The sequence below is a fragment of the Acomys minous genome (genome assembly GCF_964271855.1).
Source record: "Acomys minous genome assembly, chromosome: 5".
Lineage (NCBI taxonomy): Eukaryota > Metazoa > Chordata > Mammalia > Rodentia > Muridae > Acomys > Acomys minous.
In genome coordinates, this window is record NC_140494.1 from 122,136,937 (window position 1) to 122,162,235 (window position 25,299).

Genomic DNA, 25,299 nt, shown 5'->3' on the forward strand with positions numbered 1-25,299 from the left:
AATAACAAGTAGACAAAACCCAAAACCACTGCTCCACAGCCCTCACAGCACCTGCACTGCAAGAGATGTTAGAACATAATCATATATATGGGTATTTAGATGTTTCACACAAGTATTAACATCTCAAGTAGAAGATGATGAAGTAGGCAGTTGTGTAAGATACTCCATATCTGGGGGCAGGGGAGGGGAGACAACCTGTGGCTAGCTCTCAGACAACAGTAACATATCTGAAAAATAGCAAGGCCACCAATGTGATTCAGGCCAAGTTCAGGAAGGGATAACTGCAGCTAAATGTAACACAAATAAGCTCTGCAATCCTGGCTACTTGGAAGGGTTGAAGCAGGAAGACAGAGTTCAAGGCCAATCTGGGCTACACAGGGAGACCCATGCTCCTGAACAAATCAAACAATCAGAGAGGTAATGAAAGAACAAGCTTATAAACACATAAGTGCGCTGCTGATCAGATAGTTGTAAGGCTAACCACAAGTACACACGCAGAAGAATAACACAATTAGTTTTTTTTGTTTTTTTTTTTTAAAGAATTACTCTCACTGCAATTTTGAGACTGTTGCAAAGGAGGTAAACAGAGATGGCTGATCCAGGAAGGAGAACAGAGGCTCAGATCAGCGCAGTAGCAGCGAAGGTGCTCAGATTCTAGATATACCTGAAAGTATAGCCAAGAGGCTTGCCTAACTGACAACAGCGGGAGCCTAACCAGAGTCAGATGTGGCATAGGGTTTCTGACCCAGTGAGAAGATGACGGCATACTACGCACAGACCTTAGAGATTGTATGTATGCCTAGCACACCAAGACCTCGGTGGGCTTCTCAAAGCTACAGACAACAATGAAGATGTCTTCAAACAAGAGGGAAGAAGATGGGCTAGAATTCATTGGGAGGGTAAGACGGGAAGGAGAGAATAAGAGGGGAAGAGGAGAGGCTTACTTCTGTTTTTTCAGTTCAGATAAGTTAAATTTGAGACACACAACTGAATCATGATATAAATTAAGCACTTGAAAGAAACCCGAGAACCCCTGTTTAAATAGTATTTACAGCCTTGAGACTACATGACATCACCAAATATAAACAGAACAGAGAAAGAAGGAACAAAGGAGTCTGGGAAGAAATGACTAAGGAGAAGTGAGGAAGGTAAAGAGCGTGTATCCTGGAGTCCAACCAAAGCTATGAGGAGCCTTCAGAGACGTGTCCACACGAAGGGAAAGGGAAGCCGTGCAGCAAGAGGACAGACCTGGTTAGGGGTCACTGCCGTGGAGCAGAGGGGACAAACACCTGACTGAATGGCTTTGCAGAGGCTAGCCCGTGAGACTGTGGAGTGCCCCCACAGTTGGGGCAGCAGCGAGGCAGGAGACCTGAAAGGGCAAGGAAAGGGCTTGAGATCCTGTGTCTTCTCTCTGCACCAAATCCTTTATGTTTTTGGTTATGTAAATTACAGAATTAACTTTTATTCCCACCCAAGTAGCAGGTAAACCAGTTGCAATAGTTTTGAACTATTATTTTCTAGTAGTTGTTTTGTTTTTTCCTTTTGAGATCAATTGCTCTCAAACTCCCTACATAGTAGAAGATGCCTTTGAACTGCGGATTCTCCTCCCATTATTTCTCAAGTTTGAGAAATGTGAGAGCCACCGTGCCTAGTATCTAACGATTCTCTTCTATAAGAAGTCTTAAATAAGAATACAGGGGCTGGAGAGGTGGCTCAGAGGTTAAGCACTGTCTGCTCTTCCAGAGGTCCTGAGTTCAATTCCCAGCAACCACATGGTGGCTAATAATCTTCTATAATGAGATCTGGTGCCCTCTTCTGGTGTGCAGGCGGCACACATGAGAACAGAAGTCTATATAAATGATAAATAAATCTTAAAAAAAAAAAAAAGGAATGTAGTGGGGGTGGTAAAGAGATGACTTATGTGTAAAGAACATCTGCTGTTCTTACAAATAACCTGGGCTTTTATTCCCAGCACCCACACAGCTCACAACTGCCTGTAACTCCAGTTCCAGGGGATCAGAGAACTCTCTCTTTTAGCCTCTGCAAGAAGCATGTGCACACACAGTACACATTTATACAAGGAAGCAAATGCTAATACACTTAAAACTCAACTTTTTAATGAAAGATTATTTATTATGTATACAACATCTGCCTGCATGTGTGCCTGACCTTGAGAATATGGCACCAGATCTCATTATAGAAGATTATTAGCCACCATGTGGTTGCTGGGAATTGAACTCAGGACCTCTGGAAGAGCAGACAGTGCTCTTAACCTCTGAGCCATCTCTCTAGCCCCCAAAACTCAACTATTTAAAAAAAACGTTAAAAGCAAGAATACAGCTGGGTGTGGTGGCACATGCCTTTAGTCCTAGCACTAGAGGAAGAAGAGACAGGTATATCACTGTGAGTTCGAGGCCAGCCTTATCTACAAAGTCCTGGACAGCAAGGGCTACACAGAGAAACCCTGTCTGGGGATTTAGACTCTTCTACCAATATTCTTGATATATATTATACTACTAGGGATTGTCTTATAAAAATATTGGCTATGCTTAGATCTGTACACAGAGAGGTAACACAGAACAGCCTCTGTAACACTATTTTAAATGGGGGGGGGGGGGGGGGAGGGGAGGAACCTAGTGAAAAGCCAGACAACAAAATATATTGAAGAAATCCATAGCCACTAAAAAAGAATGAGACAAACACTTTCATATGCAGGAATTGTCTCTGGGAAGATGCATAAGGAAGCAAAAGCATCACAAGTGGTGGAGACCAGTGTCTAGAGAATCTTTTCTTGTAACCCTGTCCAGATTTTGGAGGGCCAAATTAGAACACAAGAATGACACGTATGTATGAAAATGCCTTAACATAAACCTGGCATTTGTAAAAAGTCAGCTTTTGTGCCAAGTGAGTATATTATCAATTTTTTTAATTACAAAAGTTATGTATAACAAACTCATGTTAGTGAAGGTCAGCTGTTAGAGCACTCCTATGATCCCAGCACCCAGAAGCATCAAGGGCAGCCTCAGATACTAACAAGTTCGAAGCCTGATCAGGCTATAAGAGATATTGCCTAAAGAAAGCCAAACAAAGCTACATAGCACAACACAACAACTCAAATAGATCAGTGGAGAGAATCAACTCTAAGCCAGGTGTGAGGGAATACTCCTGTAATGCTAACACTCAGAAGTATAAGGCAGGAGGTGCAAAGATTCAAGGCTGCCCAAACTCAACTCAGCTATTTTTGGTGACTCATGCCTAACACCTCAGTATTCAGAAGACTATAGCAGAAGGACTGCCAGGAGCTTGAGGTCATCTTAGGCTAGGAGAAGTGAGTACCAGGATAACCTGGGCTGAAAAGCCAAAATCAACTCACCAATCAACCAGGATGCCTTCCATAAGAAATAAGAATGTGCACGTTTCAAATTTAATAACCATGAAAAGAATTTTATACCATAATTGAGTCTCCCTCCAGAGAAGCAAGAATAGTTCAATATTATGACTAATATAGAAAACCTCCAATGTGGCAGGACACAACATCAACATGCAAAAATTACTGCTGGCACAGAGCAAGACCTCATCTCAAACACCAAATACCAATAAAATTAAAAGAAATGAAATGTTTTTTGTGATATTTCATGGATGAAGCTTGAAAACAGACTAAAATTAAGTAGCTAGTTTTTTTTTAGCTTTTTAAAAAGATTTATTTATTTATTACATATACAATGTTTGACTGTATGTATGCCCGCACACCAGAAGGCATCAGATTTCATTATAGATGGTCATGAGCCACCATGTGGTTGCTGGGAATTGAACTCAGAACCTCTGGAAGAGCAGACAGTGCTCTTAACCTCTGAGCCATCTCTCCAGCCCTGTAGCTAGTTTAAAAATGAGCACAGAGTCTATGAAGTGTCCAGATTTAGACAAGTCCTGAGTCAAAATGCCGGTTAGTGGATGCTAGGAGCTAGGCGGGGTACTTCAAATGGCTGATGCTTCAGGGATTCATTTGGGAACAATGAAAAATTCTAGCATTGAGATGGCAGTGAGAGCTCACGCTTTTGTTCTGAGTCAGGTGATGGCCTATGCCACCTTTTCCTGCCACCATCATGCTGACCTCACCATGGGTGCTCTGAAACTCAAGTAAGTCAGTCTTCCTTCCCTCCTATTCCTCCAGCATTTGTCACAGCAACAGAAAACTTACAGAAAAATGGTACCTGAAAAGTGAGGTCAATTGGTCTCAGCAAAACTTGATTGTGTGGTCCTTAAGGAGTTGGAACTGGTTTCTAGAGCAGTTTGGAAGTCTGGAGGTAATGGTCTGGAGATGCTTACTAGGTGGTCTGGTGACCTCTAACGTAGCCAGGAAGGCCAGGCTCGTCAAGTTTACCACAGGAGTCATTCTGTTTCACTGTGGCAAGGAAGTCACTTCCAAGTGTATGTGCGCTAAAACTTTGTGGAAGGCTAGGTTTAGGTGACTGAGCCACAGAAAATGCCACTGTAACAGGTTATTGCTGGCTGCATTTAGTCACTCTTGTAGTTAGAGTGCTAGCAGAAAACAGAGTTTTGTTGTTTGCTTAAAAAAAAAAATCCTGGGAAACTTTTGTTGTGAAACAATTTGTCCATATAAGGAAAGTGTGTAAAGTTGGAGCCAAAAGAAGTGTGGCTGCTGATGAAATGGCAGCCTATTACTAGGAAAGATACTTTTAAGACACCTCCAGATTGCTCAGACACCACCCATCAAATCCTATCCAAGCAGGCTCAAAGGTATAATGGTCATATTAACTCATTTCAAAGATTTTGTTTTGGCTTTTTTGTTTGTTTTCCGACACAGGGTTTCTCTGTTTATCTCTGGCTGTCCTAGAACTCACTCTATAGACCAGGGTGGCCTCAGAACTCACGACATCAGCCTGCCTCTGCTTCCCAAGTGCTAGGATTAAAGGTGTACGCCCAGTAAAAGATTTTAAGATGAGTTCTAGGTACACTGTACACAAGGGAAATTGATAGAAGTGTTTCCATCAATCTAGACAGAAACCAAGATATGACCCATGGAGGCCTGCCTTCTGCTGGGACTGGTGGAGAACCTGGCACTCTCCAATGCTGCTAGTTTCTTCATGAGTACAGAATACAAGAATTATAGGGTCATGAGAACTACTACCCAGATTTCAAAGGAAGGTCTGCAAGGCCTGACACTACGCTGCTGGGCTAGGATAGCTGGAGGGCAGTCCCTGCAACAGCCATGCTGAGGCCTGTGAGGCCCCAGACAAAGGAAACCCCAGAGAGTCAGAAGTGGCAGGACACGAAAAGATTACCAAAGAACGCTCCAAGTAGTGAGGAGAGCGAGACCAAAACACAGACAGGTAGAGGAGATCGTAGATCTCATTACTGACTTATTTACAATTTGTCTTTTATTTTTTTAAACATTTATTTATTTATTATTATGTATACAGTGCTCTGCCTGCATGTACACCTGCAGGTTAGAAGAGGGCATCAGATCTCATTATAGATGGTTGTGAGCCACCATGTGGGTGCTGGGAATTGAACTCAGGACCTCTGAAAGAGCAGCCAGTGCTCTTAACCTCTGAGTCATCTCTCCAGCCCCTTATCATTTTTTTTTTACATTTTATATGCATAAATGTTTTGCCCGCATGTATGTCTGTACATCATGTGTATGTCTGCTGCCTGTAGAGGCTAGAACAGGGCACTAGATCTCCTGGAACTGAAGTTACAGATGGCTGTGAACTACTACGTCAGAGCTGGGAACAGAGCCTGGGTCTTCTGCAAGTGTCTTAACCACTGAGCCATTTCCTCAGCTCCTTAAACTTATTTTGACAACAAATAATACTATTTCCTAGCTGCATTTCTCTCTTCAGTAACTTACCTATTCTTTAGTTTTGTTTGAGAACAAGAGCCTCACTATGTAGCCCAGCTGGCCTTGAATTTTCAACCCCACACACCACCTCTCCTCCCCACACACCCTGAAGTGTCTGGAGTGCTAGGATGAAGAGAAATTTTCAACCACAACCCATATTTGTTCACTTTAAAATTTTGTTTAACTGATTCTTTTTTTGTACCCTCTCTCACAGTGATGTATCATCTTTGATTCATGTGTATCTTTGATTCCTTTTCCCACCCTAGGGACAGGAGCCATGGCCCAGCAGTTAAAAGTAGTGCTGTTCTTCCAAAGGACCTGGGTTTGATTCCCAGCACCTACATGGTAGCTTACAACAGTTTGTAATTCCAGTTGCAGGGGACCTGGTGCCCTCTTCTAACCTCCATGGACGCTAGGCACATGCATGCAGGCAAAACACTATACACATAAAAATAATCTTTTAAAACTTGTTTTTCTGGTTTACAGCATTTACTACTCTGATTTCAGAGGACCCACGTTCAATTCCCAGCATCCACACAGTGGCTCAAAACCATTTGTAACCCTAAATCCAGGCGATCAGAAACCTTCTCTGGCTTCTGTAGGCACAAATATAGTGCATATACGTAAGTGTAGGCAAAGCACCCATATACATAAAAATAAATTAATCTTTAAAAAAGTTGTTCCTACTTGATATTCATCTTTATACTTGAACTTTAAAAATCTTCCATAGGGAGTTGTGGAGGAGGGTCTGGAAGAGTTAGGTGAGGCATATGAGTGAATATGATTGCAATACACTGTATACATGTATCACATCCTCAAGGGAAAATATCTTTAAATCTTTTTTTTAAAGATTTATTTCTTATTTATACAATATTTGCCCACACATGTGCCTGCTCACCACAAGAAGGCACCAGATCTCATTACAGGCGATTGTGAGCCACCACGTGGTTGTTGGGAATTGAATTCAGGGCCTTTGGAAGAGCAGATGGTGCTCTTAACCTCTGAGCCATCTCTCCAGCCCCTATCTTTAAATCTTAAGAATAAACAATTATATAATCAGGTTTACCAACCATTTCCTTTGATTTTTTTCTTAAATTGTGAACATAGGCTACAAATTGAACACCAATCACTGTATGGAGAAGTTCAACATTTCAAAGAAGTGTTAATATTATACAAAAGTGGTTTCTTCTTTATGCAATCATAATATATCAATTAAAATTGTCTGTGTTTGTGTTTTGTGTGTATGCGTATGCACATACATGTGTAAGCATACATGTATGCAAATACATGTGAGTGCGCATATAGATATAGAAAGTCAGAAGACAAATTGTGAGAGTCTATTCTCTTTGCTGCATTGGAAATTGAACTCAAGCTGTCAGGATGACAGCAAGCACCACCAGCATACTAATTTTAAAATTAAATAAAAATTTAACATATAAAATTCTTATTTAAAGCTATGGTTGTGAGAAGGAGGCAGTCAGCCTCAGGCTTCGGGACAACTGTCTATAGTCCAGGAAGAATCTGATTTATGCAGTATGTTTTTTCCTTCAAGCCCTCATCCTGTGAACGACACTGTACTGAAGAATACGTGGATGACTTCTTTTCTTTTCTTCTGATAATGCTCACAAAAGAACCCAATAGTTTTGGATGGAGATTAGTTATTCAAACTCTTTTTTCAGTTATTGTTTAGTTATTTTCATTTTGGGGGCATTACTACTGGCTAAACTTGTTAGAAATAGAATGTAATCAAGATTTAGTTGTGCCAATGAGGGCAGCATAAAGGTGCAAAGGAAATTAGATGCTAAAAGTGCCACCTGAGTAGAGCCACTTTACAGCATGTTTATTCATTGATTCCTTTTATTTTTGTTTGTTTGTTTAATAAGCCAGGGTCTCATGTGGCCCAGGCTGATTTGGATTCACTATATATCTGAGGACTGTCTTGAATTCTTGATTCCTCTGTGCCTCCTGAATATTAGAATTACAAGTCTGCACTATCATGTGCAGCATGAAGCTGTGTTTTGTAATTTGTGTATATATTTTTAATTTTTAAAATATTTGTGCATATGTTTAATTTGTGAATATATATATATACTTTGTTTGCATCTATGTCTGTGCATACCTGGTGCTCATGAAGGCCAGAGAAGACTACTGGCTCTTCGGGGACTGGAATTAAAGAAATTGTGAGCTGCTGTGTGGGTCCTGGGAATCCAAAGAGCAGCCAATGCTCTAACTACTGAGCTATCTCCCAACTCTGATCACTCAATTTAACAGGCTTTATTTCTTATTTACAACTATATAATTGAGCTCTTTACTAGCTGTCAAAATTCCTTTCTAACCAAGAAAGTCTAATAGAGTTCCCAAGATTACACTCAAATACGCAGATATCCATTCACTAAAGCACACTTGAATGCCTCAGGCTTCAGGACAACTGTGTAAATACCACTAAACACGAAGTCAGAATCCGCAGATAAAAAGATTACTGACAAAGCATAGGTAAACCTTGGAGTTTTGTTCTGAAGATCAGTGCTGCCAAACTAGGAAGCAAATGTGCTAGTGAGGACACCCACCTAGAGAGATCCAGTGCCCTCCACTCCCCCAGCCTCAGGCACACAAGGGCGCATTCTGCTTTATTTAGTGTTCACAAGTCCCCGGAAAGGCCTTTCCACCTGCTGCTCAAGGCCTATGTCCATAAATACACTGCCTGATCTCCAGACACTTGCTATTAGGCATATGGAAAAGGAAAACTCAATTATTCAAAATGAGAAGGAAATTGTCAAGTATAATCCAACGTCAGCACCCCTTGGCAGAAAACACCAGTAGCTGATGTTAAAAGATACAGCAGGAGCCTCCTCTGCTTGGCACAAACCCCAACAGGACGACTCACCTTCACTCCCAAGGAGATGGGAAGCATTTGATGCCTTCATTTCCCTAAAGCAAACGCCACGTGTATATGAATGTATACTTTTATACAACCTTCACAAAGAGATTTTTGTTTGTTTGTGACAGAGTTTCTCTATGTAGCCCTGCCTGGAACTCACTCTGAAGACCAGGCTAGCCTCGAACTTACAGAGATCCCGCCTGCCTCTACCTCCCAAGTGCTGGGATTAAAATTGCACCGCCAAGGCCTGGCTCAATTGTTTTTATTCAGAAGATTTTATATGAATGATTTATATACCTTCAAAAGTCTGAAACTATTGCAAATATCTGTATGAGAATACTTCCTTTAAAAAGAAAAAGGCATAGCCGGGCATAGTGGTGCACACTTTTAATCCCAGCACTCAGGAGGCAGAGGTAGGTGAGTTAAGAGGCCAGCCTGGTCTACCAGAGCCAAGTCCAGGACAGCCAAAGCTATCATTGAGAAACCCTGTCTCAAAAAACCAAAACAAAAAACAAAACAAAACAAAACAAAACAAAACAAAAAAAAAAAAAAAGGCTACTGCAAATGTAATTCCACAGTTACCACTTTCCTCACATGCATAAGGGCCCTGAACTTAATTCTACTTAGGAGGAAAAAGAAGAAAAAAAAAAGAAAAAGAAATCTTCCCACTTGCACTGGAGAAACAGCTCAGCAGGCAAGAGCACTGGCTGCTTTTGCAGAGGCCCCAGGTTTGAGTCCCAGCACCTACATGGTGGCTCACAACTACATGCAACTCCAGTCCCATGGACCCCAAAGCTCTCCTCAGGCACTAGGCACAGATGTGATAACACAGACTCAGATACAGGCAAAAGATCCACACACATTAAAAAATAATAATAAACTTTTAAAGAAGACACTAATCTAGCTTCTAAATAAGACTATAAGCCCACAATGGGGCAGAAGGAGCTCACTTGACAGAGTCTTGCCTAGCATACAAGAAGCCTTGAGTTTTATAAAACAGAGCACAGACAGCATGCCAGTAATCCAAAAGCAGGAGGATCAGGAGTTCAAGGCTAACCTTCACCACACAGGGATTTAGAGAGAAGACTGCTCCACAAGACCAGGTGTCAATATAAACACAGCTACCAACTGTCTCATCAACCACCCCACTGCTAGGATCTTCAGAACTCATGTAGCAGGAAACACGGGCCTGCTGACATCCCTGTGATTTTAGGACTTACAAGGCAGAAGCACGGGCTGAGACCCTATCAATTGATTAACTGATTAATTCCAGGTGCAAGCCAAATGTTTTTATGTTGTGTGTTTGTGAAGGTCTGCTCACAACATCCAGACTGGGCGTTTCTAAATAGTGCCCAGATCAATGCTTTTGGCCAAATGGAAGGAGGAAAGAATAACTGAATTTACCTCTCACATTTAAAACTCAAGTGACGCTGTGATCAGTTGTTCAACTATATGCCAAAACAAAGCTCTTTAAGGGCTTTATTTTAATGTATGCGTTTAAAAAAACAAAACAAAACAACCCAGGAGCTGGAGAGATGGCTTAGAGGTTAAGAGCACTGGGTGTTTTTCCAAAGGTCCTGAGTTCAACTCCCAGCAATCACATAGTGGCTCATAAACATCCATAATGAGATCTGGTGCTCTCTTCTGGCATACAGGCACACATGCAGGCAGAATGCTGTATAAATAAATAAATCTTTTTTTAAAAAAACCACAAAACTATTTAATTTCTCAAAACGCAAGATTTTCTAAGATCTACACAAATGAGCTTTTCCGGAAAGAATTCATTTAGGAAAGCAAGTTCTGTATGAATAGGGCCACTTCATTTAAACAACAGTCTTCGCTGGGTTTTAATAGCACATGCCTTTAATCCCAGGTGGGTTTGGAGCCATCGTGGACTACATAGCAAGATCAAGGTCTACTAAGGGCTACATAGTGAAACTCTTTCTAACACTAAAGAATCCAGAAAAGCACAGCCCCACAGCTGTGTCCATCCTAAAATTTACAGGTTACTCCTACTCTTTTTCAAAATCATTCTCATATTCATTAAAGCAGTCCCATGCAACAAATGTTTACTGAATCAAACATCCAGAGATTAATTTTGACTCAAAATCAAAATATTTGCCTCTATTTTAATTCTATGATAGGAATGAAAAACTGGAAACATAGTGACACACTACTCTTGTATTTTTATGTGAAAACACACCACAATGGAGTCAGTCACAAAAACTGGCATTTGAATCACATTATACATGCAGTCAATTATGGTTATTTGCAGCAGTTTTGCTCTATGCAGTCACTCAAGCAATGAACTAGTCTAGTACTAGCAGAAGCAGCATTTGGCTCCTGCAAGCCTCTCTGCTCACAAAACTTACATCAACTAATCAGCACATAGCCTCATTTTGTGCGCTAATGCTCTGTGTACTGTGTATTTGCCTCTGAAACCTACCTGTTTAGTAGTAACTTGTCACTGATTCATCAACCCTAACACAAGGCTGACAATACTGCTATCTCTCTCCTCAGCAGAGCTTATTTAACACTTGTAACTTATATCTCTGTTGTTGTTTCTGGAGACAGGCTCTCTCCGTGCAGCCCTGGCTGCCCCGGTACTTGTCTCTGCCTCCCAAGGGCTGGGATTAAAGGTATGGGTCACAATGCCCAGCTACATAGTGCCTTATATCAACAGTTCTTACACTCAGACCATTAGACAATATTTCAGGGGCCATTTAAAACAGTGGACACAAACAAAAGAACCAAAAAGCTTAGTGACACTTGGGAGACGGAGCCAGGAAAATCCAGAGCTCAAAGTCATCAGCAGCTACATACTGAGTTGAATTTGTAGCTATTTACTTACTAGCTCTTTAGGGAGAAATCAAACATGCTTATCCATCACTAGTACACATGACAATGTCATTAAGGTAGTGATGACGGGAGGAAGAAATGATCGAGATACATTGTTTGCATGTATGAAACTGTCAAAGAAGAAATTTAAAATGTTCAAAAAGTAAGTGTGGTGGTTCACACACATCTTTAATCCCAGCACTTAGAAGGAAGAATCAGGTGAAAGCTAGCCTGATCTACACACTGAGTTCCAGACTGGTCAGAGTACACAGACTTTGCCTACAAAAGAAAAGGGGAAAAAAAGTTCAAAAAACCCCACAGAGTCCCTAAGTAACCTTTAGGTGGTGCACTCAGGTAGTTACAGAGCTTGAGAGACCAAGGCATGGGGACTGCTGCAAGTTTGAAGCCAGTCTGAACTATACAAAGGGAGTTCCAAGTCCCAGGCTACTGCATGAGACCTTCCTTGTCTTAAAAAAAAAAAAAAGGCAGCAACTCCAAAAATTCTCAAAATGTGTTCTCAAGTTTCACCAATCAACAAGACTGAAACACCCAGTGATTTATTACAAGAATCAACTAACTTTTCCTGAAAGAGCCAGACAGTAAATACTTTGGACTACGCAGGCACACATGGTCTCTGTTACATATTCAATGTGTTTTTTTTTTAAACATTTATTTACGGATGGGATGGGGGCACACATGTGGAGGTCAAAGAAGAACTTTTTGGAGTCAATTTTCTCCTTGTCCGTGTGGCTCCCTGGGATCAAAATGAGGTTCTCAGGCTTGGTGACAACCAATCCCCTTACCTACTAACTAGCCAACTCCTGGTACAGTCACTGGTTTAACTTTAACTTTTCTGGAGTATAAAAACAAATTCTGAGGTGGGTGTGGTGCCTCAATAATCAGGAGCCAGAGTGGAAACATAAGGGCTGCTGCAAGCTCAAATCAAGCCTAGTTCACAGTGAGTTCCAAGCCAGCCTGAGCCAGAGTGAGGTCCAGCCTTAAACAACAACACTCTCAGCTAAGAACACAAAGACAGGCCTCAGGTTACATGTGTGCTGGCACAGTTACATAGTAAGACGCTAGTCTTAAAAAAAAAAAAAAAAAGAGGGGGTGGGTAGAGATGGCTGGAGAGATAGCTCAGTGATTAAGAGCATGCACTGCTCTTCCAGGGGAAGAGAGTTCAGTCCCAGCCACCATAGCAGCAGCTCACAATCACCTGTAAGTGGAGCTCCAGGAAATCCAACACCTCTGGCCTCTTTAGGCACCTGCACTCTCTCTCACACACACACACAGACACTTAATACAAAATAATAAAATTCTGGAATTCAGTCTAGAGACCAGGCTGACTTCAAACTCAGAGATCTACATGCCCCTGCCTCCCTAGTGCTGGGATTAAACCACTAAGACATAAGGGTAAACTATGGTGAATTAAGTCAAGCTACAATACCCATATGGGTATGAAACTGGAAACAATGAATGCAGACATCAGAATGAAAATCTAATACATATATTTGAGGAAAGCACCTCAGCACAGTGAGTTTAACTTTCTAAACATCATCTAACGTACTTATCCAGTTTGCATTTCTACTCTCCAAAACAAAACTGATGAACATATTAAATATCATCTTAATCTCACCAACACTTGAATATGTTAGTGACAGCATGAGAGGTCAATGATTAAAATTAAGAAAAATGTTGGGGCTGGAGAGATGGCTCAGTGGCTAAGAGCACAGTCTGCTCTTCCAGAGGTCCTGAGTTCAATTCCCAGCAACCACATGGTGGCTCACAACCATCTATAGTGTGATCTGATGCCCTCTTCTCGTGTGCTGGTGTACATGCATATAGAGAACTCATATACATAAAATAAATAAATAAAATCTTTTAAAAAAAAGATTAGAAAAATGTTTAAAGCCAGACGCTGTAGTACACACCTGTGATCCTAGCACTCTGGGAGGTAGAGGCAGGCAGATCTCTGTGAGTTCGAGGCCGGCTTGCTCTACAAGATTCCAGGGTAGCCACATAGAGAAACCCTGTCTCAGAAAAAAAAAAAAAAAAAAGAATTAAGTTTAAAAGCTTGACTCAATTAAATCCAAGCTATCAACATTGTTCTTTCAAATCTCAGGTGATGTAATGACTGTCCTTCAGGTGATAATGTATCTATATGAATACATATAAACTTTATACAAGCACAGGTAAGGTCTTTAAAATGGTAGAGATCTACATGAGTCAGGCAAGAACAGATGCTTATCTTAAGGAAGAAATAAAAGACAAATAACACAATTCTATGTGTTGGAGGTTGGTCTGGTCTGCCCAAACAGGCAGACTCACATATCCCAAAATGTCTGTAATCTTGCTTAAAAACTTGTTCCTTTCTGACCAATAAAAGCCAACACACCTGGGCAGGGCAAAAGGGACATGGCTACGGTTCAAGGGCTTTGGGGAGAGAGACAGGAAGAGGAGCAGAAAGGAGCACGGCCGGTGTCATGAGTTAGGTAGAGGAGACGCGCCTGACCAGTGTGGATGGAGGATTTGACCCAGATGACGGTAATTGGCAAGTATTTAGGATTGTGGATGGGAAGTAACTTGATAGAAATTATTAGAAGCAGATGGTATGGGCTCGGGGCAGGGTGTAGGATACCTGCCCCACCATGGGAAGTAGTTTAGGAGATTAATATCTGCCCTACCCCAGGTAAACTAATGCTATTTTAAAACATAGCAGGTACCTGTGTCTTCACTGATTGCTAGCGGGTTAGAAAATACTGCTGTAATAATAATTATAGGACTAATAAGAAACATTATTAGGCCATACTGCTAAATTAGCCACAACACCTATGTACAAGATTCATCTATGAAAAAACACAAGTACCATGCATTAACTGTGTAAACATACAAACTTTTTTTTTTAAACAATGATCATACACATAAGCTTTATACGCATTAGGTAGATTGTCAACAAGTGTTTTGTTTATTTGGTTTTTTATAGTTTTGTTTTATTACACATGTATAAAACAAACTACATACAGCAGGGAGAACCATGTGACAATCATGAGAATGAGTTCTATATGTTACATTCATAGTGACTAAAAATATGGAACGCTTCACGAATTTGCGTGTTATCCTTGAGCAGGGGCCATGCTAATCTTCTCTGTATCATTCCAATTTTAGTATATGTGCTGCTGAAGCAAGCACTTATTTGGTTTTTTGTTTTGTTTTTCCTTGTTTTGGTCTTTTTAAGAATGGGGGGTGAGCACTGAAGAGATGGCTCAGAAGTTAAGAGCACTGAGGTCCTAGGTTTAATTCCCAGCACCTACATGGCAGCTTACAACTGTCTGTAACTCCAGTTCTGGGTGATCTGATACCCTCACACTTAATGCATATAAAATAAAATTAAATAGAATTTTAAACAATAATAAAATGTGGCTAGAGCGATGGCTCATCAGTGAAAATCACTTACTGATCTTACAGAGGACCTGGGCTCAATTCCCAGCATCCACATGGTGCCTTACAACCAGTAACTTCAGTTCCAGGAAATCTAAAGGCCTCTTCTGATCCCCAGATATTAGGCACTCACATGAAGGCAAACATTCAAACACATACAAAAAAATTAATAAATTATATATTGTTTTTTTGAGACAGGGTTTCTCTCTAGGTAGCCCTGGCTGTCCGGGAACTTGCTCAGTAGAACAGGCTAGCCTCAAACTCAAGAGATATACCTGCCTTTGTTTCCCATGCAACACCACCAACTGGCTCTAAAAAAAAAATTAAAAAAAAAAAAAAAAAGAATTAAATGGTGTGTTATAAACTGCATGTTGTCAAGCAAACAAACAAACTAGCAAACTGCATGTTGTTTGCTAGGCCAGCAAGATGGCTCTGCAGGTAAGGACGTTTGCCTTCAAGCCTGATTATCTGAACTTGATCCTGAAGATGTGCATGGTAGAGAGAACCAACTCTTTGACCTCCTACATATGCTGTCACATGTGTACACAGAGTACACACACACACACACACACATATATAATAAAATTCATGTTGCTTGGAAATCTTTCTGTATCTTCATTTATTCTACAAAATTCTGCTAAAAGCAACTACTTCCTCATTCAATGATAGAACTGCAGTAATGCTCTCAAAATCACAGGAATATGTTATCATTCTTTCTGCCAGTGCAATGAGCTAATTCAAGACAAGTTAAAGTATATAAATGCAGGTTTATTGGTGCCAAAGAATGGGGCTAGAGGCGTCGCAATGCAGCGGGAGACAGAAAAGTGCATGCGCAGAGAGAGAAGAGAGGAGAGAGGGGAACCAAAATGTCTCAATCATATAGTAAAGAGCCTCTGGGAGAGGAGTAGGGCGGCCCCTCGCTCTGCTGGAGAGAGAGCTCAGAGCATGCCAGCCATGCCCTGTAGTAGGTAAGGACAGAGGGATGCTCGGAGAAGCTGGAAGTCAGGTTTGCCTTGGTTCAAAAAAGGCACCTCGGCTGCTTGTCCCAGGCTTGAAGCCCAGCACACAGCCCCACCCCCATACACAAACGCTGACTAGATTCAGGGGATTGTAAACCAACCAACAAACAAACAAAAAAGACCGGAAGATAGGAAGGGACCATATTGTGGGAGATGAAATTCTCAAAGAGTTAAAAATCTAATTTAAAAAAATCATCTCCAAAAGACTGGTGGCATATGCCTGTAATTCTAGCTCTTAAGAGGTAGAGAGACAGGAGAATTCAAGTTCATACTCTACTTTGTGTGGAATGCCAAGCCACACAAGTACATTAGACTCCAACCCCACTCAAAACTAGTTTCTTAATACTCAGAAATTCCTCAAACTGAAACGTTTAATATTAATGACAGGAATCAACAAACATTTCTATAAGAGACACACAAATACTTTAGGCTCCGAGAGCACACATGATCTGTTATTTATATATTTACCAGCTTTTACATTTTAGGAATATTAAAAACAAAAACCTGAGCTGGGGACAGTGACTCCCGCATGTAAGCTGAGCACCGAGGAAGCAGAACAGGTAAAAACTGCTGTGAATACCATGCCCAGCAGGGTTACAGAGTGAGACCCTGCCTCAAACAGCAACAAAGTTCTCACATAAAATATCACACAAAAACAAACCACTAGAATTAGCTTGCCAGCCACAATTTGTCAAGTACTGATTTCTAACAAGCCAGCATGCAGGAAAGACTACTGTAAAAGTCTATTACACCAAAGGCATCAAAACTCACAACAAAGTTAGTTGTGTTTCACATTAATAAAGTAAGGGGACATCATAGCAATTAAAACTGATTAATGTTGAACTCAATACCTTGAAAAGGAAATCTCAGGGTGGGAAACCTAGTAACAGAAACTTCTAGCATTCATTTTACATGAATAGGAATTTGTCACATGTGTATGCCTAAAGCACATGCCTCCGCTTGAAAAACAGCAGCTGAAAGTTGACCACAACATCAAAGCTCCAATTTCCTTTCATGATAATTAAAACCATTTACACATTCAAGTAATCCAAACCAGTCAGTCTGTTTTAGTTGTCATCAACTGCTGAAAATTAAAAGCAGAATTTAGAGGCTCATGGTGATTTGTTTTCAATTTTAATTCATAAGAAATACATTAATGAGAAGCCAGGCACACTGGACCATACCTTTAAATTCAATGGCTCAAGAGGCAGAGGCAGGAGAATCTTTTGAGTTCAAGGAGGTCTACACAGCAAGATACTGCACAGCCAGAGTTTATACAATGAAACTTTGCTCAGACTTAGTATTAATTGTGTCTGAAGCCATCGGTCACCACACCACCTTTTTACTTTTGTCTAAAGAACAGTTCTTAGATATTTGATTTAATCTAAACTCAAAAGATTCTCATTAGTATCCTGACACTAACACCAAACACAAACTTAATAAAACTGGGTCAAACTCAAAGTCTGAAGGGAAGATGAGAGGCGCAGCAGCTGCCCAGCGGCCCCCCTCGCTCTTACCCAGACTGGTGGGCTTGATCAGTTCATCCAGCAGGTCATAGAACGGTAGCTTTTGCAGCTTTATGTCCGGATGGACTGGGTGTAGCGCTGACGTGAGATGTGGGAGTTCCAGTTCATGTTTAGGTCCCAGAAGAGAAACAGGGAGTAGTGGGGACGATGCAGGGTGACCATCATACGTGAGCTGTGGAATGGTAGATGGAGACAGGGTCGCTGGCATAGGACTTGAATGTACATTGGGGATAGATAAGTCCGCAGGCGTCATAATTTTCTGAGGGAACCGCCGCCTGTAGAGTTCTTTAATTTTCATTTGTACAGCAGGACTACAGCCAGCCTTTAACAAATGCAGGGCTTTTGTAAGAAGTTCGTGTTTGCGTCCGTGCTTGTTCCTCCCAGCGTAGCCCAACAGTACTTGAAGTTCAGAAACTCTAAGGCTCATAACCATTTGCTTAGAGAAAAAAGTGAAACGTAAAATATTAGTATCTGAAACCACAATTTACAATATTCAACAGTTTTTATTTAGCCTCTTCATATGGTTTGCTTAAATGCCAGCCCATTTACCATACTATTTTAAACAAAGCTTAGCCAATTAATAGCAAAGAAGCTTTAAAAGAGTAGTAGCATACTTTACTGGTTTCCATGTGGGATTCTAAAAGACAAAGGGTCAAGTTTGCACTATGCAGGACAATAGCTCACTTTATCCTACTACTGTTCAGTGACATTAACAAGCACTAATTCTCCAGAAGCCCAGATTATGGACAGCAAAGAGCAGCAATGTGCCCTCAAGAGGAGCCTTGCCTTGAGGGAAAAACCTGTTAAGTTTATTAAAGCCAAGCAGCCCACCTCAGAACCAGACACATTCTCAAGTACTATTCTATACTAACTCTGGAATTCAAGGAACAGTTGCTATTTTCCTGTGGCTTACCTCCTTAGTCTTTGCTGCTACACAGCTAGCTGGCAGTCCCATCAGATGCTAAAGCCTGCACTTCCCACTTAGCCATCAGGAATTCCACGTGTACACCATAATGCATGAAGCTACAGGACAGAAATCTACTTACCTTCATCAACACTGTGTTCACAATTTATTTCATCATGTTTCTACTTCCCCCCACCTTCTAAGAACAGGAAATGGAAAGTTAATTAGAACCTCCCATTTTAAAGCAACAGAAAAGAGAACCAAAGAGGAAGGACTGACCCTGACCACACTGCTACTTATGGAAGCCCTCCCTGTCCCTGACAGGACGGGCACACACCTGCAAGCTTCCCATTCTTTAAGTCCTCCATCCCTTAACTGCTGGGTTCTCTGGCCTTGGATCAATTACCAACACACAGTGGCTGCACTGCCTCCCTACCTTCCAGTACCACTCACTTAAACACCCGTTCTCAGCCAGCACATTAGATCAGTGGTTCTCTACCTTCCTAAGGCTGTAACCCTTTGATACAAATCCTAATGTGGTGACCTCCAACCATAAAATTACTTTCATTGCTATTTCATGACTGTAATTGTGCTGCTGTTATGAACTGTAATGTAAATATCTGTGTTTTCCAGCGGGTCGTAGGCAACCCAGGTGAAAGGGTTGAGTAACACTGCATTAGCTGGCCCTCTCAGGTAGCAGAACAGCCCCTAAAGTGACCATGAATGAAGCACTCTGGTGCAAGGTGGCTGGCCAGTCAAAGATCTGTCCATCCCTTCCACTGTTTCCCAGCAGGACCCTCAGGTCCAACTTCTCCCAGCAGTAGATTGAAACTGCTTTATGTCTACATCTACCAGTCACTGCTCTGGCATTGATTTTCAGTTATCTGGCTGCACTATCATTTCTCTCCATCCATGCAGTGATTCCTGGCCCAGACTGAGGCTTTCTAGAACTGGAACCATGACTCTTATCTCCAGCATCTAGAACCAGAGTTTGTTATCAACTATGTGGACAGTGAAGGAATGAACAAGAAAAGCATGACAAGGAATGGAGCTGAAATGTGCAGTGAAAAAAAATCATTCAAATCAAGCTAGTGTGGTGGCGCACACCTTTAATCCCAACACTTGGGAGGCAGAGGCAGGTGCATCACTGTGAGTTCGAGGCCAGGTTGGTCTACAAAGTGAGTCCAGGACACCCAAGACTATACAAAGAAACCCTGTCTCAAAAAAACAAAAACCTCTCAATTCCCACCTCCAGTGACATGCTTCCTCCAGCAAGGCCACACTTCCAAAACCTACCTCAACAACAACACCAATTGAGCCTATGGGAGACAGTCTCATTCAAACATCACACCGTCTTAGTTTTTTTTCCTGTCCTTGTGATAAAATGCTGACAAAAGCAACTTAATGGAAAAGGGTCTATATTGGCTCAAAATTCAGGAGTAACATCCATTACGGTGGGGAAGTAAGAAGACAGGTGCTTAAGGAAGCTGACCACATCACATTCACAACTGAGAGCAGGGAGCACTGAATGCATCATGCTCCTCAGCACCCCTCCTGCTCTCCAATTATAAAAGCCAGCACACACAGCTGCTATTATGGTTGGGGGATGGTATTGCCCATAGTGGGCAGGTCTTCCCACATCAATAAACAAAATCAAGATACTCCCAACAGGCTCACTGAAGGCCCATCTCCCAGGCAACTCTAGACCCTGCCAATTACACTAGAGGTCAATAGACAAGCGTGTTTGTTCTAAATCAGGTGGTGGTGGTAGTGGGGAAGCAGAGTAAAATTTTAGAGATAGCTATCTTTCCTTTTAATTCAATCCCATTCTCTAAGCCACAAACAAAAACAGCAATCAAATAATTACCAAAAATTTCAGTGATGGTAACTTTTGTCCTTAACTGTGAGTGTAAGATTAAATGTAGTGCAGATGTACTGTTGTATTTCTATGAAAAACACACTGACAATTTACATAAAATAAAATCTCTTGCTTGAAGGATCAAAGAAAAAGTTAAATGACAAAATAAACTTGACAGCTGTCAGTTACATTTTGACTGCCTCAAAAAGAGCAAAGCAAACAATAGCAACCATTACAATAATACTTACATAGTATGCACTCAGAAGATACCTATTAGCAACTCAGGATTTCCAGTCTGCTTTTTAAAAGAGGATTTATCATAGCCATGTTTTTGAGACAAACATAATTTTTTACACAGGAAACAAAGACTATATATTCACTATTTTATAGAGACATTTTGAAGAAACAAACAACATGCCTACTAATTGGGGGGGTGGGAATCAATTAAATCAGTTTATTTCAATTTCCAGTCCAAGTTTCAGCATTTAAACTAAAAAAGAAAAAATTATGGCTACGATGTGTGTGAGTTCTCCTTGGTTATCACATGATTATCACTGCACCTAATAACCTTGCCCAGTAAAAAGCCAGGTGGTGGTCCTTGCTATTACTGGAAGAGCTTTCACGTGCTTTTTTTTTTGTTGTTTTTTTTTTTTTTTTTTTTGGTTTTTCGAGACATGGTTTCTCTGTGTTAGCCTTGGCCATCCTGGACTCACTTTGTAGACCAGCCTGGCCTCGAACTCACAGCGATCCGCCTGCCTCTGCCTCCCGAGTGCTGGGATTAAAGGCGTGCGCCACCACGCCCGGCGCTTTCACGTGCTTTTAAGAGGCCGTACTAAGAACTGAAGAAGGAACAGGAAAGGTCTAGCCATCTGAAGCATCACTCAAATGAACGGCTGCAGAGAAGCATGGAACAATTAAATCACAATTCTGAGGTGTTGACATCACACAGGAAAACTAAACATTTAAATACTTCTGAGACGTTGAAATGAAATATATTTTAATCTGCAATATGCTTAAAATTCTTCATGTGTTAAAACTACAATAAAATGAATACTATAACTAAGGATAACCATGATAGCTATCAGAAATCATCACCTCCCAGGGAATTCCAGCATTCTGCTGACTGCATCCTAGGATGATAGAGTTCTCAAAAATCCTAGGGAATTAAAAATGGTTGAAGCCTCTATATTCTGCACAGAAGAGTATTCTGTGAAGGAAATCTTCCTACAGAGTTTTATTTTTTTAATCAGACAGATATATGCGTGATTTTAAACTTCTTTAAAAAATTTTTATTTTTATGTGATTTTCACCTGTATGTGGATACCCAAGGAGGCCAGAGGGGGTCATCAGATTTTCAACTTTTTGGAACTGGAGAGATAGCTAGCTGTGAGCCATCTGATGTGGATGCTGGGAGCCAAACATAGGTCCTCTTAGAACAGCGAACTTTTTTCTTTTTTTAAACCACCGTGCTCTTTTCAGCCCCACATGTACATTTTTTATTTTTTAATTTAGTTATTTATTTTATGTGTATGAGTGTTTTGCCTCCTTATTATGTATGTGCACCGTGTGCATGCCTGGTGCCCATGGAGGTCAGAAGAGATAACTGGATCTCCTGGAACTAGACGTAGAGATGATTGTAAGCTAACATAGGTATAGAAATTAAGCCCTCGTCTTTGGAAAGAACAAGTTCTCTTAACCATTGGGACATCTTCTAGCACATGTACCCAATTTTAAAAGCCTAAATAGCTGGGGCTGGGTGCAGTGGTGCACACCTGTAATCCCAGCGCTCGGGAGGCAGAGGCAGGCGGCCCTCTGTTGAGTCTGAGGCCAGCCTGGCCTACAAAGCAAGTCCAGGACAGCCAAGGCTATACAGAGAAACCCTGTCTGTCTTGAAAAACAAAACAAACAAAAAGCTTATTAGTTTTACAAGAAATAGTTCCTTGCTGCACTCAATTTTAGCTATTTCTTCTGGAATTTTTCACCGTCTATGAGATAGTGTTCTTAGCTGCCAAGTCTCATCTACCATCTACCTCCCCATCATGATCTGTGATTCAATCAATTGACTCTTCTTACATTATTACAATGTCTACATAAAATTCACTGCTGAGCCCAAAGTACATCACAATTACTCTTTTTTATATATAGTTTTGATCTTTATAATCAATATATACCATTTTGTGCCTGATTAATACTCTGTACGCCTACTATCAATTCGTCAGCATTATTCAAACTTTCCCCTCTCAATATATTCAATTATGTGAAGTGAAGCCATTTTAACTTTGGCTGGTATTGTTTTAGATCTTCTATTTCCTTTTTCTGATTCTGTTTTGTTCTGAGTTGTCTTGTTATTTTTTGAGACAGGGTTCTCCCTATATAGCGCAAGCTAGCCTGGAACTTGCTATAGCTCATGCTAGCTTCAAACTCATTATCTTCTCGCACCTCAGACCCATACATGCTAGAATTATAGAACTTTTTCGTCCTAGGCCTGCCACAAGGTTCCAATGTGGACAGTTCGATCAGATCTGGTGCACACTTAGGGTCACAGCATTTCCCTTTGATGTGTTCCAAGAACTCCTATGTATATCCCACACTGAACCCCGTTTCCTTGTCTCTGTTCCTCCTTTCTTGGCTTCTCTTAAGTATTTTCTCTAGTAGATTTCTGAGAAAGAGGGGCATGGGAGGCATCTTTTTATTCCCTGCATTATACAATCAACACTTCCTTACACTCAGTCCTTAAATTTGGCTCAATATAAAGTTTTAGAGAGAAAATCTTGTGCAGAATTTTGAAGCCTAATTTTGTGTTTCCAGTGTTGGTATTAAAAAAGATGGTCTAGGGGCTGAAGGGAAGGCTCAAGCAGTTAAAAGTACTTGCTGCTTTGGTAGAGGGCCCTGGTGCTGGGACTTGCAAGTTCGATCCCCAGTATCCACATGGTGTCTTACCCACTAACTTAAACTCCATTTCTAGGGGATCTGACTCCCTTCTTCTGATCCCCGAGAGCAGGAGCCACACATGCTGCCTATACGTGCATGCAAGCTGAACACTCATATACATGATATATAATAAAAATTTTAAATATTAATTTATTTTATGCATTTGAGTGCTTTGTCTTCACGCACACCAGAAGAGGAATTCAGATCCCATTACAGATGGCTGTGAGCCACCATGTGGGTCTTGGAAACTGAACTCAGGACCAATGGAAGAGCAGCCAATGCTCTTAACTGTTGAGCCATATCTGCAGCCCATATAATAAATGTTTTTAAAACATTCTTTAAGCTTAGATGCAAGGCTTTCTGGCACATGCCTATAATCCCAGCACTTGGGAGGTGGAGGCAGAGGGATCAGAACTTCAAAGTCACCCTCAGCTAAACAGTGTGTTTGATGCCAGTCTGTGTTGCAGACACACATGCACGCACGCACGCACGCACGCGTCTCTATTCCCTACTACACAAGAGGAAAGAGTCCATACTAGCATTAGCTCTGACCTTCCTTATTAACAGCTGTGTCTACATTGTGAGGAAGACTAAGGCCCCCTCCAGCTGTTAAAAATCACTCATTCACACCCTGCTGTGGTGGCTTCAGGTCAGTCACAAAGCAGACTCTGCACTGAGAGTCTTTATCTAATATCACCATATAACCAAGTAGTTAATTATGTCATATTTCATATGTAACATTATTTTCTATAAATCTGAAGTTCTATAATTATATACACTAAAGCCAGGCATGGTGACTCATGCCCTTAAACCAGCACTGGGAAGAGGTGGGAGGACTGACGGAAGTCTACAATCTACAAAATGAGTTATAGCCCAGCCTGGTCTACACAATGAGGTCCAGGCCTGCTAGGATGCAAAGTCAGAGTGTTCCGCCCCCACAAAAACCAACAATTTAGATACGTTAAGGAAAGCATCATAAAATAAAAATACTCTCTCCATTATTTTTAAAGTCAGATTATTCAATGAGACTGAATTCTAAATTTTCTGAGCCATTTTTAATCTTCCCACTAGTACTGGTTCACAGCTGGCACAGTGGTTCCTATCTGTAAGTCTAGCTCCTGAGAGACTGAGGTAGGACTGCTTCCATGTGAGGCCAGACTAGGCTACTACGCAGTCAGTCCCAGAGCAGCCTTAGCTATAAAGAGACATAGCTTTTAAAAAACAAACAAGCAAATAAACAAGAAAAAAAAGAATAAAGATAGAAATGAAAATATAAAACAAATAGTTAATAACCAAATGGGAGTTAGCAATTTGTCAGCAAGGCCTAGTTTAACCAGAAAACCTAGTTAGACAGTTTTTACTCACAGCAGTAAATCAGGTTGGCTGCATCCTTCTCCATAACCCTCTACTCCTGCTCCCCCCATTTCTCATCTGTTATTTATTTCTCAACACAAGACAACTGGAAAGTAATCTGCAGCACCAGCCCTCCAGCTATCACCTTCATCTCTCAGCCTCCATCCCATCACACTGATTACACTACGCTCTCAAAAGATGACAAAATATTGTGACTATATGTAAACAGAGATTCTATTTCCCTTCAAGCAAAGTACAAACTTAACATTTTGAAAGGGTTACCATGGTTTCAGTTTCTGATAGATGATTTACACGTCCTCCTCATCCATGTTCTACCACGTTTCATGAAACATATGGATATAGGCTTCAAAAGCTCCTTCTTGTTAACATGAATACTAAAAATAACAAATCTAACCCAGACTGTTTTAAAATTTGGACACAGTATTAGGTTTAGTTTAATTTAATTTAAAATCCTAGAATTTAAAATACTAACACACTGACCAACTTCATGTGTGGAGAGAGGAAAATGTGGCTCTTATTTAAGGAAAAGGCTGCTCTGCTCTGCATGTGAATGTGCTATAAATGAATGCTTCTTCCATGGTGGTCAGGCACCTACTCTGTACACAGAGGAAAGGATGAGCACAGCGAAGCATCACACGATTTCAACACCTACTGTGTGACAGGATGGTAA

General features: G+C 41.0%; 1 protein-coding gene across 3 annotated transcripts in view; it reads right to left on the minus strand.

Moving 5' to 3' along the window:
• The window catches only part of PIAS1 (protein inhibitor of activated STAT 1), a 113,634-nt gene that overhangs the window by 63,883 nt on the left and 24,452 nt on the right, over positions 1-25,299 (minus strand). For all 3 annotated transcript variants that reach the window (XM_084781416.1, XM_084781417.1, XM_084781418.1), the window contains exon 2: positions 17,554-17,998. In XM_084781416.1, coding sequence (XP_084637542.1) covers positions 17,554-17,998 — 445 coding nt within the window. The remainder of the gene's footprint in view (positions 1-17,553; positions 17,999-25,299) is intronic.